Source organism: Myripristis murdjan, chromosome 15, assembly GCF_902150065.1.
Source record: "Myripristis murdjan chromosome 15, fMyrMur1.1, whole genome shotgun sequence".
NCBI classification, from domain to species: Eukaryota; Metazoa; Chordata; class Actinopteri; order Holocentriformes; family Holocentridae; genus Myripristis; species Myripristis murdjan.
Window position 1 is genome coordinate 31,249,068 of NC_043994.1, and position 19,609 is coordinate 31,268,676.

General features: G+C 42.7%; 1 protein-coding gene across 1 annotated transcript in view; it reads left to right on the forward strand.

The window, feature by feature from the left end:
• Positions 1 to 19,609, forward strand: part of slc30a6 (solute carrier family 30 member 6) — a 78,286-nt gene that overhangs the window by 4,582 nt on the left and 54,095 nt on the right. The window contains exon 4 of the mRNA XM_030071255.1: positions 7,797 to 7,881. Within this exon, the coding sequence (XP_029927115.1) occupies positions 7,797 to 7,881 (85 nt within the window). The remainder of the gene's footprint in view (positions 1 to 7,796; positions 7,882 to 19,609) is intronic.

Consider the following 19,609-nt stretch of genomic DNA (forward strand, 5'->3'; position numbering starts at 1 on the left):
ATTTGTTTTTCATGCTGTTTTTGGGGGGTATTTTTCTTGTCCGTCTTTACTATTTTATTTTATTATTATTATTATTTTTTTTTTTACTGATGTGCTGGCAACTGTTGTTTGCAAGTTTTAAAAGCCTGCTCTTGTGTCCCTGCATTTCAAAGGAGTGCTTTAACCACCGAGTCGATTATGTCCTGATCGTGTGTCACATACCACAGTAACCTCTCAAAATGTTTTAAAATCAGCCCCAGAAGCACAAAATCATGCCATCTTCAACGTATTCAGTGCTGATTCTTCATTTCCCAGCATTTGGTGGGTGGTTGCTGGTTTTTTCTCACGCTATTTCTCAGACAAAGATAACAGCCTGGAGTTTGAGGTGAGTTGTGACTGCAGGCGGTGATCTGCCTCAGAAACTGAAAATAATGGCGTTAAATTAATGTTCCACCACATCAACAACACTAAACTGCTTTAAAAACAGTGGAATTTGTCCTAATTTTTCACTAAACACAAAAAACCACAAAAAACATTTTTGCCTAATGCCCAGACTTAATGTTTTTCCAAAAATAAAGTCCCTAAAATATTTTAGTGCCGGAACAATAACCTGTTTGGAACAAAACACAGCCAGATGTGCGCCCAAAACTAAAAATCCCCCCAGACAGCAGACAGCACTCTGACATGTGATTACAGAGAAAACACTGCAGACATGATAATGAACTTGAAAGGATCATGGACATCATTGTGTTTTAGTGTGTGTGTGTGTGTGTGTGTCAGGGTTATTGTACTGTAATCCACTTTGACCATACACCAGGAGGGGGGTTCTTGGCGTCCCATAGAGCGGAGGATTGGATTACACGGTGTTGTACACGGCTTAGGGACCAAACACAGTTCAAGCCGGTGAAAGTTGAGATGTGCTTCCTCAGCACGGCGTCACCTTCTTCCCTTCTCCTCCCGTCTCCCGTTACGTTCGGTGTCGTGACAGAAAACTGGACATCGTCAAGGTCCTTATTCTCTGATTTGATTTGAAGTGCTGTTTGACTGGTGCAGGGCTCTTTTTTTAGGCTGATGCTGATTATTTCCAGACCGGAGACAGCTGATATTTTGTGCTGATGTTAGTTGTCTTCAAATTGAAAATTTGACACACTCAGCGTTTCCCTTAATTTTTTTTTTTGTGTCAGGATGTGAAATCCTCTGAAACAGCATTCAGACTTCGCAGGACACTCAGACTCCTCACTGAAACTAGCGCTGAAACAGTTAATTGATTAATGAGTTGAATTGTTTCAGTCATTCGTCAAGTAAAAAAGCCACTTCTCTAAGTTCATGAAGATGCTAAGATTGCCTTCCTTTTCTTATTCATATCTTAATAAAATTAATTTTTTGTGTGTTTTTTTGCCCCTGTCCAGACTAAGGAAGATGTGAAAATGTCACCTTGGGGTCTGATCACTTCCCATCAGACTTTAACTTTGTTTTCCACACTTTATATGCCAACTGATCAATTGATTAATTGACAAAAAAATGTTAGTTTCATGATGAATTGCATTAGTAGTTGACGCAGTGTGACCTCCCAATTTTTAGTAGTAGCAGAACAGGAGAGCCTAATTCTCTTCTGTCAGGCCGGTCAGAAAAGCGTAATGTACTTTGCGCTGTTTTTCTTGAAAAATGCATATCGGTAACATCCATTATGAGTGTGAAGACACTGGATATCAGTGTGGGCCTCAAAAATAAAAACAATACTGTAGCGATAGGCAAAAACATAGCCTAATGCAGTGATTCCTGAAGTGTTTTGCATTCTATAATGATATGCAGCAATGTATGTGTGCACTACATATTTATGCATTCATATATTTATGGTTTGTTTTTAAAGTGCTCTCTAAATATTTGACCTTGACAAAAAAGAATTAACCTGAAGCTGTGAGAATTGGAGTAATTTTGAAGATGTGCAGCTGAAAGTAGTGCGTGTTTTTTCCCTCCTGTAATATGTATTTCCACTTCAGTGCCTGTTCCTGCCTGTTGGCAGCAAAACCGGCCCGGTCCTACAAACATATGATGATCTAAACTCTCATCTGGAGCCCGCTTTCTGCTAAAATGTAGGGCAGACTTAATCTGTGTGTAAATAAATATGTTACTGTACGGATTAGAGTTGCAGAGAGTGTGAGTTACATGCAAACTATCCACAGCGTCATGATGTAGAAATGCAACAAAAAGACGCTGGCTACTGTAAAAACTCTTATCTGCCTGTCGGTGCGTCTGTTGTGTGTTTGTCCATCAGCGGTCGCATGCTGAATTCTTTAACATCTTAACGGAGGATAATGATGAGGCTGCGGTATACATTTCACGGTCGGAGCTTAATGTGTGGGATTAGCGAGGTGTTCGGTTGATGTTGGCACATTAAGACGTCTGCCGGGCCAGATCCTGCCCCGATACGTGCCTTTCTTTCAATTCAGCTCAGTTCAGACGGGCTGGCATGAAATACAAGTACACTTGTTGCCAAAGCACATTTACAGTACATACTTTTATCTCTCTTTGTTTGGAAGCAAATGTCACACTAGGCTGTACCAATCTGTAGGTTTAGCTGCTTATCGGCACACGTCCAAACCTCAGTGGACACGAGGAAAACTGAGGATCCTTTTGTGATTGTCAAGAGTCCACGGGTAAATTCATATTGTGTATCATTCACCAAGTAGCACTTGAAAATGCAAAATGTTTTATCACTGCTTTGGCTGTTCTTTCAGAATATACTGTAGTAGTCATCTTTTCTGTCGGATGACAAATTTTCAAGCATCCCCAACGATGAGATGTGGTGTGCAGTAAGTGTTTTTTTGGCGATATTCAACAGAAAATCACCAGGTTTGATGCAGTGTTGTTTCACATTAATGGTATATGTCTGTGGATCTGAGCTGAGTTGAATCCTGCGGCTGCAGGCTGCATCCTCAGCGTACCTGGCAGGGTTCAATCCCTTCTTTAGGAATTAAGTGGCAGACGTCCATCTGTCCTGCTGCGTTTCCTGCAGTGTGGCTCCGCCCGGCTGCTCGCTGTCAGCCTGCCTGGCTGGTTAACATCTTTATTGTTCTAACAGGACTTCCAGCTCATGGCTGATCACCTGCTGAAGCAGATAAAGGTGTAGTGGAGTAGATCGACTCTCCAGTCAGAGCCAAAGCTCCCAAACATGTGGCTGCTGGTGATTTCCCTCTCTATGGAGAGAGCACATGTAGCTGTAGTGCATTTTAATAGGTTTGTTTGTGTTGTTACGCATCCAGTCAGTGTACAAGCTGCATGCCTCTGCTGTTATTACAGCTATGCAGTTATAATTACTGAGGTGAAATTCAGAAGTCTTCATTGTTGTTTGGCCTGTAATTGATAGTAAAATGTAGCATGAGAATAACATTGAGAATGATAATCACTTCATTCAAGTCCAGCACATGTCAGGTTTTCCCATTAATGCATGGTGGCGGCCCGCTGAGAAAAAAACAAAACGAGAGCAAATTCGCTGTGACCACATATGTGCATGCATCCGCACGTGCATGCACCCACACACTCACAAACACTTGACCTCCATGGCAAATTTTAGCCTCTTAGGTAGAAAGATCCAGTTGCCATAGGGTGGGCACGGCTGTGTTGACCAATGAACAGACAGATTTGAATGGACCAGGAGAACGAAAGGTGGGGCTTCACCCACACCGCTGAAAAAGGAACCTCTGCTGAGTCTCATTGCTATGCCCCATTTTAACTAGTTGGTATGAACACAAACACACACCTTCACATACACACACACATATACATATACACACGACTTCCATGGCAAATTTCAGCCTCCTAGGATGAAACTGTGGTCGTCGAAGGGTCGGGAAATGTTTGTGGGCTGACCGAGCAGCAGACAGACAAAATCACGATTCCAGTTAGGCTCTTCAGTGGTGCACCGAGTCAACACTGGTGCAAATAAAAAGTTAATCAGTGTTTAAAATTGTAGTGCACAGCACCCAGAACTATGAAAAGGAAACTGAAAAACAAGAATTTGCACCAAACTGGCCTGTGTTTGTAACAGCGTCTGTAAATAGTAACTGGACACTTTGAAGTTGTGAAGATGTGTGAATCTGACCAGCTGCCAGGAAAGTTGCAGTGGACTGTCACTGTCGGACATTGAATTAATAACCCCAAACAGTTGGAGTATGTTGAAAATAAACTCCATCCCTCCATCATAACATAATTATCAGACGTTGGGAAGCTGAATGTACAGAGCTGTGTTTTGGTGACTCTGGTGAGGACTGAGGCAGCAGGACGTCACAGGAGCAGAGAAACCACCAGGCTTCATGTGGGAAGACGTGGCCGTCTTTTTCCTGCTCGTCTGCCTTGTTCCAGCCGAGCTGCAGCAACCGAGTCGGAAAACTCCTCTGCCTGTGTTCGCAGGCAGCCGGCGATCCATTATGTAAGGAGGAGGTTTATTTTGAGAGGAGAACACGGCCACCCTGGAGACACACACAGCCCCAACGCTTCGGATCTGCGAGGAAGAGGAGGAAGGAGAGGAAGAGGAGGAAGGAGAGGACGTTTTGTTTTCCTCACCGCTGAAGGCGGGACTTGGCAGTGTGCTGCGGGTTTCAACTTGGTTTAGACCAGTGGTTTTCAAAGTGGGGTCTGGGGACCCCTAGGGGCCCTTGAGGGGCCTCCAGGGGGTCTCACATGAGGATGCTTCTGAAATCCTCGGGCTGCGTTCAGATTCCTTTCACTTGCATTTAAACACAAGAAATCTGATGACGATCCACCTTCACTGATCTGATGCTTAAATATATCATTTTAATGATCATAAATGAAGTTTTCCTGTAATTCATTTTTTAAAAAATTCTATTTTTTTTTTTTTTGCTAATTTTCTGGTAATTTTCTTGTATTTAATTTTTTTTCCCCTGCTGGTCTTTTTTGCTGATTTGCTAATCACTCAATGTTTAATGATAATCAGTGTTTTTGAAAGAAATTTAATGAATTTGCTCAGGTTTTAAAGGGTTAATTTTACTGTTAATTATGTCACTAGAACTTGTCAAAGTACAAAACAAATATGAGTGATTATTCTAACATGAATCTCAACTTTTTGAATCTTTGTCAATCTTCAAGATTGGCATCCAAAAGTTCATACCAATAAAAAATATTTCTTCTATCAGCTCAGTGAATCTGAGCTTAGTAATTTGAAAATCTCTCGTTAAGATGACACTGCCCGCACAAAAACAGAACAAACCCCCCACACCCGGCCCACGCCCGCCCCCCTCCCCACAAATCTCATGACACCAGAGGCCAAAATGAGTCACACTGCAGCCGCCTGGTGATGACGCGGCAGCTTGGCCCGGCGCTCGGTGATGATGCAAGCAGACTCCGTGTTTGATACAGTACCTGATGATGATGATGATGATGATGACGGAGCCACTGTACAGGCGAGCGGCGGCGCTGACGCTCTGTCACTCCAATGTCACATGTAACCTCAATATGTTGGCACGACTTGATGCTGCACCCCCGGGCGTTCGGCCAGGCGGGCGGGCGGGACCGCTGACGAACAGCGGGGGGCAGCAGAGTGTCAGCATTGGCTGCCCCGCTCTCCTCCAGGCGCTGTGTGTGTGTGTGTGTGTGTGTGCACGTGCATGTATTTCTGTGTGTGTGTGTGTGTGTTTTTATATGTGTGTGAATGCAAAGGAAAGGGGGGTGGGGAATGTTTTGGGCTGAGTGCTGTCTCTCTGTTTGCACACACAGGCACATGCACACACACACACACATGCACGTGTGCACACACTCATGCACACCCCCACACACACACTCCGGGTCTCCCATGCCTGTCGCTGGCTAGTGCTGTCACCAGACGCCCCAGTGCTGTCATAACACAGCGCACCACAGTAATTGTAGATTTCACAGCACTCGGCGCTCCCCACCACGGCATATGACTCCAACACGAAGTGACAGGCCAGGACACACACACACACACACACACACACACACACACACACACACACACACACACACATATACACACACACACTCTCTTACTCGTTCCCTCGTTCTCTTCCTTGTTTCTCTCCTCCCTGACACACACAAACACACACTCTCTCTGCTCAGACTGATGTTTAGTTTTAAGCTTTTATTTTCCCCCTCATTCTAAAGTCTCCACCTGAATTTGAGAGTTGAGTCGACTTGTGTGTGGATTCTAAGGTGTAAAATCAACTAGAGTTCATGATTTGATGATTTCATATATGTTTGTGGTTGCTAGGTTGTTATCAAAATGCTACACATCTCCTCAATGTCCGGTCTCTGCTGAAAAATGTGTTTTCATCTCAGTCACCCTGCAGGATTAAATATGAAGCCTTTCTCAGATTTGTATTAAAGAGTGCTGTGCTTTAAGATGGCTGCCTGATTGCTCTGCTGTCTTTGCACAGCAGAGCTTAATGTTTTTAACCTTTTACAGGGGATCTTTGGGCAAAACTACAGTCATACCGTCGCAAGGCAGTATCGTAGAGGGCATCATGCACCCCAAATTGCAATGATAATGTCATCAGTAATATAATATGAGCAGCCAGCATGCAGATAATGTTGATGGCAGAAAGAAAATATTCTCCATCAGTGTCACTTTACCAAAATCGACCATGTGAAGTCTTAAATTCATTTTCACGTAGCACATAAATGTCTTAAAAGTGTCAGAGTCGTCTCTCCGGAAGCTGCATGCGTCCTGTGTTTTCATGCACGCATCATTTAATGAGCAGAGCTGCTCTTTTCCAGCGACTCGCTTGTTTTCTGGTCTCACATCGTCTGAATGTGACCTTCCCCTCAGCTGCTGTTCATGTGATGAGCTGATTCAGACTGCAGTTTACATGCCAGGCCACACGGCCGGTCCTGCTCAGGCCCCTAAAACACACCTCCATCCCCGGCATGGCAGGTCTCCTGCACGGTGGCAACCAGCCGTCTGTACTGAGCTGATGTTTTTTTTGGATTGGTAGATATGTGGCTGGAGGGTTGCTGGTTTGAAAGTTCAGAGAAAAGTGACTGACTCTTTTCCCAGGCATCCGTTTCCCAGGTGAACCTGAGTGTTAGTATGTAGGTTTTACATATATACTGAGTTCAAGAACATACATGTAAAATAAAGGCAAATGTTTCACTAAATTTTCATATTGCTTTAAATCTGCGGCCCTTAAAAACTGAAATGGGTGTAACAGTCCACCCTTTTTCATGGTTCAGCTTGTACTTCAATTTTGATGCCACAGTTTGATTCATATCACAGTTTGGCTTGAGAAAAACAGGAAAATTTTGTAAATGTATTCACAGTCCTATAAAGCTATATAAAAATAAATCACAACAAACTTATTTTTAGTCTAAAATGTTCATTTGATGACTTTTTTGGTAAGCAAGCATCATCATCTTAGTTTAAAGGTTAAACCACTAAACTTGAATTTACTAAACCATGACAGAGCTGTTTAATTTTAAATTATATACATTCGCTAAACTCTGATTAGAACTAATGCTAGATTAAATGAATCCTTGCTGGTGCAGACAAAATGTCTTGAATTTGAAGGTGTGGTGATTAAACATGGAGCTCGGGTCAATAAAAGTTAAAATATGTAAGTGTTTGTTTGATGGCTGCTGGTCGTTTCCCACCTTGGAAATTAAACTCATACGAGTGAGGGTCATGTTTTTCTGTCTGTAATCAGTTTTTCTTAATGAAATCACAAATTTTACAGGGTAATGAAGAGGCTTTTTGTCCAACATTTTGTTTTCTTACCATTATTTTGTGTGTTTTTGTGTGCGTGTGTGCGTGTGTGCGTGTGTGCGTGTGTGTGTGTGTGTTGTAGTCGTGGAGGATCCTGCTGTTCGGGGCACTCAACCTGCTGTGTACCGGCTGTCTGCTGATGTGGTGCAGCTCCACCAACAGCATGGGTGAGCACACACACACATACACACACACACACAAGTTGTACGTCGACTGACAGACATACACACACCACGTCCAGACACAAACAGAAGAGGTGGGGCACAAAACACATCAAGGTAGGAATTGTAATTCTTCTGCGATTCACAAATTCCCTCTAGTGGATTTTTTGCTAAACATACATGTCGATGTAAGGCTGCATGGAAGCATGTGGGCAGCGACGGACACATTTTCATAGGTAAAGGGAGCATAAATGAGCCTTAACCCTCCGTGTGTAATGACCCACTGGGTCCTGTCTGAGACCCCCAGAAATCCCTCATACCCAAGCGTCTTAGTACCAATCCCACCCCCAGCTGGTAGAGAAGCTTCAGATACCATCAAATAACTGAAGCCAAAAAAGGTACAATCCTAGAATATACAGTAAGTATGGCAGTAAATAACCGAATCAGGATTACATCGAATTATGAGTTGACTGGTGATCCCCACTTTAACAAACAGTCAGAGATACTTCCTTACAAACAGTATACAAACACTGACACACACACACACACACACACACACACACACACACAGCTTTAAGCCCACACTGTGAACAAGCCTTTAAGAAGTGTGTAAGCAGTGTCATCTCACCACAGGGATTCTGACTGATCCTTCTGCTGGTGTGTAGGTGGGTTTGGGGATGTGTGTGTGTTTGTGTGTGTGTGTGTGTGTGTGTTGGGCGGGGTTGACATCAGTGAAAATAGGGCATTTTAAAGGGCATGTTAAAGAAACAGAGTCCCTCCTAAGGTCTGTGTTGACCCTCGGGTGCTAAAACAGGCTGCTCACACCGACACACTCGCGTCTGGTTCACATCCAGCACAGTCGGTACAGAGTCGGCGTGTGTGTGTGTGTGTGTGTGTGTGTGTGTGTGTGTGTGTGTGTGTGTGTGTGTGTGTGTGTGTGTGTGTGTCAGGATGCGCTCCATGTCAGATCAGAGATCAGTGACATAGATTCTCACTGTGTCTCGGCCCGGAGAGAGGCCACGCTGCACGTTTAACCCCGACCAATCAGATCACGGCGTCTTTCAGGATGCAGTTCAGCCTCTTTCACACCAGATTCAGTTTGATCCGACTCCATCAATCCCTGTTGTGGACACTTAACTTCCTATTGGTTGATTGGTTATCGTGATGCATTCAAATGTAGTCAGTTTTTGGTGAGAGACGTGAATAAATGCAGTTGTTTGATGAAGAAATTTGTAAATGTTTTCACAGCAATATGAAACAGATATTGGATATTAGGGAGGAAACACTAATTTTAACCAATTGCTTACACTACATGAATGTAATATGGCACTTTGTGTATTAAAGGGGTTTTGTTTTGAAAGATAATGTTTACGTATTGTTAAAATATGCAATAAAAAAGTAGGCTTTTCTAAAAGGAAACAGCATAAATGTTCATTAATTTTTTCTTTTGTATATTTATTATTGCTCTTTAATAAAACACTTTTTTTTTTTATCCAATTACTCTGTTAATCGAGAGAATAATTGGTAAAATATTCGATTACTAAAATAATGGATAGCTGCAGCCCTTGTCTGGTTATCTGGGTGGCTGTGTGAGCGGAACAGCATCACTGAAGCCATTTCTCTGCCTCGGCTCAGCTGTCCACTGGCTCCGCTCAGGACAGCGTGACGGGCTTAAATTTAGGACACACACACATGGACACACACACAGGGCAAAGTGCATACTGTATAATGTGTGCACACAAAATTGCCCCTAACACATGTGACGCTCTAAACTACATATTTGAGACTGAATGTATATATATGCACGTGCACATCCTCTCTGAGTGTGCACACATTCACACACACCGGTATATTCTGAGGAGATTACATGTGATTGAGTGAGTCTGATATACAGGGTGGGAATTACAAAATTTTAGGGACAAGGCCTTTGGCCTTTGGTGTTGCCACTTTTTTTAGGGCATTAAGGCCACATGCCAGGGCAACAAGGCCATTGAGTAAAATGTGTGGACTTGTAACCTATGCTATGAATAAACATCATGACTTCATACAATCGCACAAAATACAATGTGATTATACAACTATTACCAACAGAATAAAATGTATAATCAAAATGTATTCATACTGTGGGCATTTCGCTCTCAAAATATAAAAGTTTTTGCTTGTATTCTCTCCGTTTCAGCGGGAATACATGAGATCTGACGGTAACTAGTCCTTGTCAGTCAGCCAACTTGAGCTTATTATGACATCGTGATTTCCCAAAACTGAATAAATACCACACATAGCAACACAAAACTGCTAGCTTTGCTAGCTTAATCATGTTGTAACTAGAATATCCGCTGGAAAAAATAATTTTTTCATGGACTGATAGTTATACTTCTGCCGACTTCTCAGTCATTTTTAATCTAACAGGTGCTCTGACAACAGCTCAGCAGCACAGCTTATCTTTATCTACAACCAACTTATATTAACAGTTGCATTTAAATACAGGCTACTGCTTTCCAGTGTCGTCACCAGAACAAACATCTGTCTTTTCATAAACTCACCGGCAGATGTTTTATTTCAATGTACAGATGCAAACAAATTGACGAATTAATTAAATCAATGGCCTAGGCTACCCAAAAAAACTAAACAAAATAATAACGATTAATAGGCTAATTAATAACATTAACACATTAATAACAAGAACAAAGTTACAGCTGCACATCTCTGTGGAAAATCTTCCAGGTACTGTCTGTGGTGCTGAATCTGCTTCAGCAGACTCAGCACCATGGAATCTCCGTGGAAAAGCAGATTCAGCACCACGGACAGTACCAGAGTTTTCCATGGACAGCACCTGCTGAGGCAGATTCAGCTCCGTGGAAAATCCTACAGGTACTGTCCGTGGTGCTGAATCTGCCTCAGCCGGTACTGTCCGTGGTGCTGAATCTGCCTCAGCAGGTACTGTCTGTGGTGCTGACTCTGCCTCAGTCGGTACTGTCCATGGTGCTGAATCTGCCTCAGCCGGTACTGTCCGTGGTGCTGAATCTGCCGCGGCGGGCACTGTCCGTGGTGCTGAATCTGCCTCAGTCGGTACTGTCCGTGGTGCTGAATCTGCCTCAGTCGGTACTGTCTGTGGTGCTGAATCTGCCTCAGTCGGTACTGTCTGTGGTGCTGAATCTGCCTCAGCCGGTACTGTCCGTGGTGCTGAATCTGCCGCGGCGGGCACTGTCCGTGGTGCTGAATCTGCCTCAGTCGGTACTGTCCGTGGTGCTGAATCTGCCTCAGTCGGTACTGTCCGTGGTGCTGAATCTGCTGAGGCATTTCACTCTCTTTATTATAGAAATTAAAGCTCCATAAAATTCACAGAGGATCTTGTTTAGCTCTTCTTTCCTTACAGGTGAGAAATCAGCTGTTTGCCCGGTGTTTGTCAGGTAGTCTTGTAGACATTTGACGGCCCAAGACTTTGACCGGGCCGTACCGGCTTCATTTCCTGACCTCTCCAGCTGATCCAGCTCTTCACTCATCACTCTCGTGTATCTCTCCTTTTTTTGTTCTGTCTTGTCTTCCTCATTCAGCCATTTATAGATAGATAGATATACTTTATTGATCCCAACCAGGGAAATTCTGGAAATTCTGGATTTATCCAAACTTAGGTCACCAAAGAAATCAAAATTGACAACAAAACGGTCCATTATGCAGGCTAACAAAGTTGACAGCGGCTTTAGATGCGGGTTTCAGTGAAACGTTTCATGTTGCCATGGAAACCACACAGACTCGGGCAGTAAGATGTAGGCGGAGTAATATTTTCAGTGATGAGGTATTTTTCATTTGAGCACAGCCAGCCATGCTGTCATGCTCATTTGAGCACATTCTAAATGTCTGATTGACCAATCAGATTGCTCGGTCTGATCTATGTGTTGTATAATGGTTGCGAGGGGCAACAACGGCCATGGCTGTCGTGGCCGTGGTATAATTCCAATACCAATCTAATTTCTGATAGTTAAATTTCAAACTCCTCAAGACATTTTTAATGATAGAATCAGATATGAGGCACATTACTTTTTTAATCACGCTTTCTAAATAACAGATTGAAGTTACATCATCCAGAGACTTTATTCCCATCCCACCCACCAATTTGCTTTCTTCATAATTGGCTGTTGTCTTCTGAGCTCAGCCGGGGTGGGTGGAGGAATTCCCACTAGTTTGATGAAAATGATAGAAAAGCCGACTTTGTGAGCTGGAACTATTCCCAGCACTTTGTTTAAACAAATAAAAGAACTCCAAGGACACTGGACAACAAGGCAGTTTGGTTCAAAACTCACTTATCTTATTTTAAAGCGTGACAGGAGGCAGTCAGCTGTGTACGGAGGTGGAAGGCATCATGGGTATGACGACGTGTTAGAGGGGTTATATTTGAGTGATTATATTAATTTGTCGTAGGATGACTAAACCTTACCTTTGCTGTTACCGTCTGCTTTTTAGAGTTGTTTGGGGAGTTGTTGTTGATGGGTTTTTCAGGCAAATTTGGAGTTGGAGGGTTTGTTAAATTGTATTTTTATGTTTCGTGATGAGGTCAAGGGTCAGTGAGTCACATGTAAGAATGGAGATGACTCCTCGTGTGTGTATTGCTTGTATGTGTGTGTGTTATTAATCTATTTAATTGTGCGATGCAGGAAACTGTGTTGTCTTTCTCTCTGCCCGTCTGTCTCAGTCCCGTCCGCAGACCGTCTACAGACAGACACACACACACACACACACACACACACACACACACTGCAGACAGACAGACAGACAGCGGCTCGTTGTGTTTATGGTCAGTGAGCCACCAACATTAAATCCTCTCAGGGATTCCATCACTCAGAAAAACGCTGCTGCGAAAAGAACAACAAGCAACCTTATCCCTGCTAACCCCCCACCTGCTAATACTGCAACATAAGACACAAGACTCACACACACACTCACACACACACACACACACACACACACACATGCACACGCTCAGGCTGGACAGCAGTGGCGTCGGGTGTCGTGCAGACAGGAAGCGGAGGACAGAGGTATTGAACCGGCGAGGGAAGGCGACACCACCGTCGATACTCGGCCCTGATGAGAACAACAAGGAGGCGACAGCGGCTGAGTCTTAATACTGTCAGACCGAGTCCTCGCGTGCGACGGTTCTGCACTTCTCATTAACCCAGCCCAGTCCACCAAACTCGGCACCGCACTGATACAGTTTTGGTGGTGGCCAGGATTAAGGCGGCTGCAGTCACGTTTTATATTTTTTATTTTTTTGTGCAAGTCAGATGATTTTTTTTTCCGCAATTGCCTCAACAGCAGAAACCCACATGCAACCTGATCTGCACGGCTCAGATTTAAACCACATCTGCAGGTGGTTTGAAATGTGATTCAGATGGAGTCTCTCAAACAGCAACTCAGTGTGACCACGCAGATCGGACTTCACGTGTTTATTTTCTTTATTGTTTCAAGCACTGAAACGATTAGCGGAGAGACAGAAAATTAATCAATTAGACGGCAACTTTGATAGAATTTAGGTCATGTATCAAGTAAAAAACCCAAACATTGTCTGATACGATTCACAAATATCACTAAGATGCTCAGATTCCTTCCTTTTCTCCGTTCATATCGTTATCAAATTAATACTGTGGGTTTTTTTGGCTGCTGGTCAGACTAAAGAAGACATTTGAAGACATCAGTTTGAGCGGTTTAGGGCTGGTATGATAAGCAATTTTGAAAAATCAATATATTGGAGTAAAATTATTAATGATTATCAACGTTTTTATTATTTCTGCGGTGCAGTCAAGTCATCAAAACATCACCCAACACTATGTTCACTGTTAAAGGCGTCCAAGGTTGATGTAATATTTCAGCAAGCTGAGGTTAGTTAAATAGGTTAGTTAAATAGCCTGATCCTTCACGACTGCTCTGATATGATTGACTCGCTTTTTATTGACGTTCTACAATAACCAGCAGGGTCTCGACTCAGCTGTTAGCAGCACTGATCTGATCAATAATCCAGCTGTTGTGGATTTCTCACAATTGAAAATTATCAGTCAATAGCACCTTAGGGAACTTAACTCCATTTCTGCCAAAATGAGAGCTTCTCTCGCTGGCCGCGTCATCTGTCCTTCTCATTCTCGTTTTTCAAACCCCCATTACTTCTTTATAGTTCACTGCAGTTTCTGTTTCCTCTTCAAGATCCTCTTCATCCAGTTGAGCTTCAGTGTCTCTGTCCAGTTCTTTCTCTCTGAAAGCATGTCTCGATATTCTTCAACACCATCCACCTCTGGATTTTGTTTTGCCACGACTTCATCGATCTTTGTAATCGGTTTAGTGACTGAAGTCTGAACTACTCCTCTTTTCTTCCTAAACCTTCCCACCACCTCAGCCATTGTTTCTCTATATCTCTTAATCCTAATTCACAACTTTGTTTTGTCTTCGCTCATCCCGGGTTTCAGCACCAGTTTCTTTGATGGGGATTTCTCATAATTGAAGAGGCTTCATTCGTGCATTTCAGTAACAGTTTATTTACAATAATTATCAGTTTTGTTTTGAAGAATTGGAACAACTCAAACACATGATAGACATGAGTCCAGCCATGGCTAATCAGTCATAATCTCCGCCAGCTGCTCCTCCTGGACATATTGGTACCGTCCAACCACGGCTCCCATTCACAAACACACCGCAGGGCACAGTGGATGCACCGGTGCCGGCCATAGTTCTTTCACCTGATGACAAGAACAGCACCAGCCGCCAGCTGCAGATCCAATGCGGTTCTTTGTTGGTTCTTCCTTCAGGACCAGCAGAGAGCCGGTGCTGCCGTGGATGCTGATTTCCTGGCCGAGAGACGTTTCTTTGGCTGTTGAAATGTGGAGAACTAGTTCGAGATTAGGCGCTGGCTCCAAACCAGCCCTCAAACTGGGCTATCAAGGAGTATCTGTCACATCAACATGAGTGCTGCGTCATGTTTACTTGCCTGTAGCTGATTTTGAGTACAGTCGCCTGGACAAGCGGTCGATGGTGTATTAGCGTCAGGGCAAACGGCTGCGTAGCTGTGTTAGCATTAGCTAGCTCAGATCAGCCATATATCTGTGTGCATGTGTGTGTGGGTTGTGATGGTTGTGTGTAGTTATATATTTGACTCTATGTCTGTGTAGGTGTGTGTACTTGTATGTGTGTGTGTGTGTCAGGGTAAATGAGATCTCCTCTGTGTGCCTTGCTGTTGGCTAGAGACCCTAATGATGTGGAGCGTTCACTGTTTGTCTTTCACCTCATTAGCCCAGGGACACACATACACACACACACACACACACACACACACACACACAGATATGCATTTGCATGTACATGTACACACAGTATACTGCACGGACACACATAGATACAAGTTCACACATGTCGACACACAGACTCGCAATCATACACACACACACACACACATACACGCTCACTACGTAGACACACACACTGTGTAGACATGCACACGAAGCCCTATACACATTTGCTGCACCACATAAACACACAAGTATGCACACACGTACACAAATGTAGAGTATAACTCTGTGTGTGTATGGGAAAATGTTTTGACCAGCAGCCCTGCGGGTCAGTGAACGCCTCATTGTCGGCTCCATCACCTGCAGAAAAAAAGCTTTATTTAAGTTTTAACATTTTCACAGTTTCATTTTTGTTTGTTTTTCCCCCTTTACCACAGATTTTCCAACACCTAGTTTTGATCTCAGTTTTATTTTTGGTAATAAACATTTCATTGTGTCAAGTTGACAGCATCGCTTTGGTCAGTGTTGCACAGTGCTAAAAGATTCGCAGAGAGAGAGAGAGACAGATAGACTGACAGAGCGAAAGAGGGATTGTGTGTGTGTGTGTGTGTGTGTGTGTGTGTGTGTGTGTGTGTGTGTGTGTGTGTGTGTGTGTGTGTGTACGTGTACATGTAATGGTAGCCAGCAGCCAGCGGCTCTGTGAAGACTCCTTATCTGCTTGGTAAACAATGCTAATGCTCTGTCAAAGACATCATCTCACTGCTACTGCTGCTGCTACTACTGCAGGGCCTGGCTCTGTGTGTGTGTGTGTGTGTGTGTGTGTGTACTGTCAGTGTGTGTGTTCCTTGGATTGTGACTATAAATTCCAGAGGATAGCACCAGAAACACTTACTTCCAAAGAGGACCAAACAGACAGGAAACACACAATAAATAGATAGAGATAGATAGATAGATGCTTTATTCATCCCGCAGGAAATTCGCAGTTTTTCAGCAGTATCCACAGATTACAGATTAAATAAATAAAAAATAAAGAATAAGATCTAAGTACAACAGAATAAGATCTAAGTACAGCCCAGTGTGCAAAAAGCAATGTGCAAAAAAAAAAAAAAAAAAAAAAAACAGAATACAGAAATGTGCTCCTATTTAAAATACAGCACATAAATACTAGAAAATATTAAATTTATATAATTAAATATCCTAAAATGCATGATTTATAAACACAATGAGTTACACAGAGAAGCACATGCTAATTCCTTAAATGATCCCACAAATATCAGAGGAATAAAGGTTAATTCATCGCATTGGTTATAAATTCTGCTGGCTCGACTGCATCGATCTGCTAAAAGTAATAAAATAGGACAACTCGCTCTGACTGCGTCCTGAATCGGTATGAATCACTTTTGGCCCTTTTCCATTAGTATCTACTCGGCTCGACTCGGCTCGACTCTACTCGCCTTGACACGGTTTAGGTGGTTTTCCATTACAGTTGAGTAGCACCTCGCCGTGGGTGGAGTCGCCGGCGCACCGTCCAGCTCCCTCTGGATCCTTGGGGCCGCCACCAAGCTCAGAAAAGTTTCCACGTCTTTATTTGACCGCGGTCGCGGTGTGCTTGCCATTTTCCGACTTTGACAACTTCACTGACGATCAATGTGCACGGCCGCTGTTGCCGTTTTTTTTTTTTTTTTTTTTTAAATGTCGGGTTTTGTTTTCGTGCAGGAGTCGCTCTCATCACTCCCTGTCCAATCAGTTGCCTGCACGGCGTTAACGTCACATTTTCAGCTCGACTCAGCTCGACTCAGCTCGCTTGGAACCCCGGCTGAGTAGGTGCTAAAATGGGACCTGCTAGCAGGTACTACCACCTAATGGAAAAGCTCTTAAACCGAGTAGAGTCGAGCCGAGTCGAGCTGAGTAGGTACTAGTGGAAAAGGGGCATTTGAGTAGAATCATTCACAGTTCATAAAATAAGATCTAATTTTTTTTATCGAAGAGAACATAATACATTGCAACTTTTTGTATTTATTTCTTTTTAAATAAACGTTTAAGTAATTCTTTTGTTCTGGTTTTTCAGATGAAAATAGATTGTCTGACATTATTGCATGCATTTATTTAATGGGTGTGCAGTTTTGGCTAAATTCTGAATCGGATCTTTGACTTGCATCGTGGTTTAAAACCTCAAATTAACTAACAACAGTCACACATGATACCTCAGTGTTTCATGACACATAAGAGGCATGACATGTAATGGTTGTTTCAGTGGCGCCCCCTCCTGGCAGGGTGTACAGCTCCACATACAAAATTAAGCACAAATGTGGATGCACCAGAAGAGGATACAATTCACACACTGGCTAATTTGCAAATCCACGCAAATCTTTTAACCAAATTAAATGAACCATGAGCTACTGGTTATATATGTCAAAGTCCTGATACATATCTCTTTATTGCATAGTTATAGATATTTATATTTATCTCTGTACACATTTGAAAATGATTATACAGTTACAAATCCAAAATCATATTTGATTATTTCGTTGCAAATTTGCATATCTCAGTTTACATTTGCAAATGTAGGTACACTTTTGCAAATATCACATGATGCTTTTGAAATGATGAAGTCCAGGTGTTATTTTAATACATTCAGGCCATCACGAGACATGAAAATATTAGCTAAAAACAGTTCAATGAAATTCAAGTGCGGTTAGGCTTCTGAAAGGCAGGGCAAGCGTTAAATGAAGGATTTATTTGCCAAACATGTAATTGAACAAATAAATGAATAAATAAAAAGTAAAAAAAACAAAAACAAACAAAAAAACAAATATGTTAGTTTTTTTCTGTTTTTAAAGGTGAATATTTGCCCTAAAAACTAGTCAGAACCTAGTTAGTGTACTCTGTGTGTTTGTGTGTGAGTATTTGCATTGTGTTTTCTTTGTGTTTGTGTACTGATAATGTACTGGGTCATAGTGTCTTGTTTGTGTACTGTGTGCTTATGTGCTGCTGATGTAATGCTTGTGTTTGTTTAATGTTACTGTGTTTGTGTAGTATTAGAGTAGTGTGTATTATGTGTGTTATTGTGTACTGTGTACGCACTGTGTTTGTGTACTTTGCACTCTGTGATCCGTACAGCTGCTGCAGCCAAGCGAGAGAAGAATAGTCTGCTGTATTCATACGAGGGCGAGCGACACACAGACATAATGGGGGGGGAGAGAGAGAGGAACGCCTCTGGTCAGAACAGAGCGAGCTGTACTAGTTGTGTTTGCTGCTGTGACGTTTGTGGCTCGTTTGCGTCAGCGTGTCGTTGCCAACACATTGATGTTGATTGATGATTTTTGATTGGCTGTCGCTCTTCTGGCTTCCGCTGAGAGTCGAGCGCTGGCCGCCTTCAGTCCCTCCGCTGTCTCCGTAGGAGATGGGTGGCGTTTCAGCCGCTGGTCGGCGCTCTGCAGGCCAGAGGAGTGCGGTGAATGCTTTACATTTTAGTTGACAGTGTTGAATAAAAATGGCAATATTCCTGTGATTGCAGTCTGATCATAGAAGAAAAAACAGCAGGGAAACGTGATGAAATTTGACGTGACTGTCATGGCCTTGCAGGCGTCAGAGTCTCAGCGGTAAAAATCAAGAAGTGGCATCAAACTGATGTTTTTTTTAATGATACTTTGACTATTCTACAACTCAGAATTCGTTTTGGTCTACTTACATGCATTCCTCGTACACATAAATACATTTTCACTCCCATATTAATTTATTTTTTATTCTTATACCCACATATTTTTATTCTCATATTTTTATAGTTTCACTCACACAGTCTCATTTGTATATATTTTCACTCACACAATACATTGCACATGTAGTCAACTTATACATTTAATATTATATATACTAGATGTATCTAAGATCTGAAATCTATTTTCAGTGTATATACAGTGTTTCCCCTAGGATTCTGGCTTTGGTGAGGGGGGATGTGCGTGCGCCTGAAAAATTTTAGGGGTGCACAAGCATTTTGGAGGGTGGGGACAATATTAATAAGTTGCTCAATACTCTTCAGAATCAGCAAACCCACTCATCTTCACCACTGGTGGTCGACTCCGGCTGTCTTAAAAAATGCTGACCCTAACGCTGAATTATTTATTTCACTTTCGGGGGTACAAGTGTGATTCTCCTCTCTCTGTCTGCTTGTGGATGGGTGTGCGTATAGAAACGTGACGTAAAATTATTTCTGTTGTGATTTTATTTATTTTTTAATTTGAAAATTAATTAAATTAAATTAAATTTATTTAGCGTGACTTTCAGGCAAGGCGGGAGGCTCCGTTGGTGAGGCGCTGCACCTCGCCAATACAATGATAGGGGAAACACTGATATAGGTCTGAAGAAAATATATGTATGTAAGAGGAGAATGTACTCCAGTGACAGAGCATAGTGGAAACAGATGGCAGGTCATTTGTCAGGCTGTGATTGGCTGAGAGGCTGGAGCG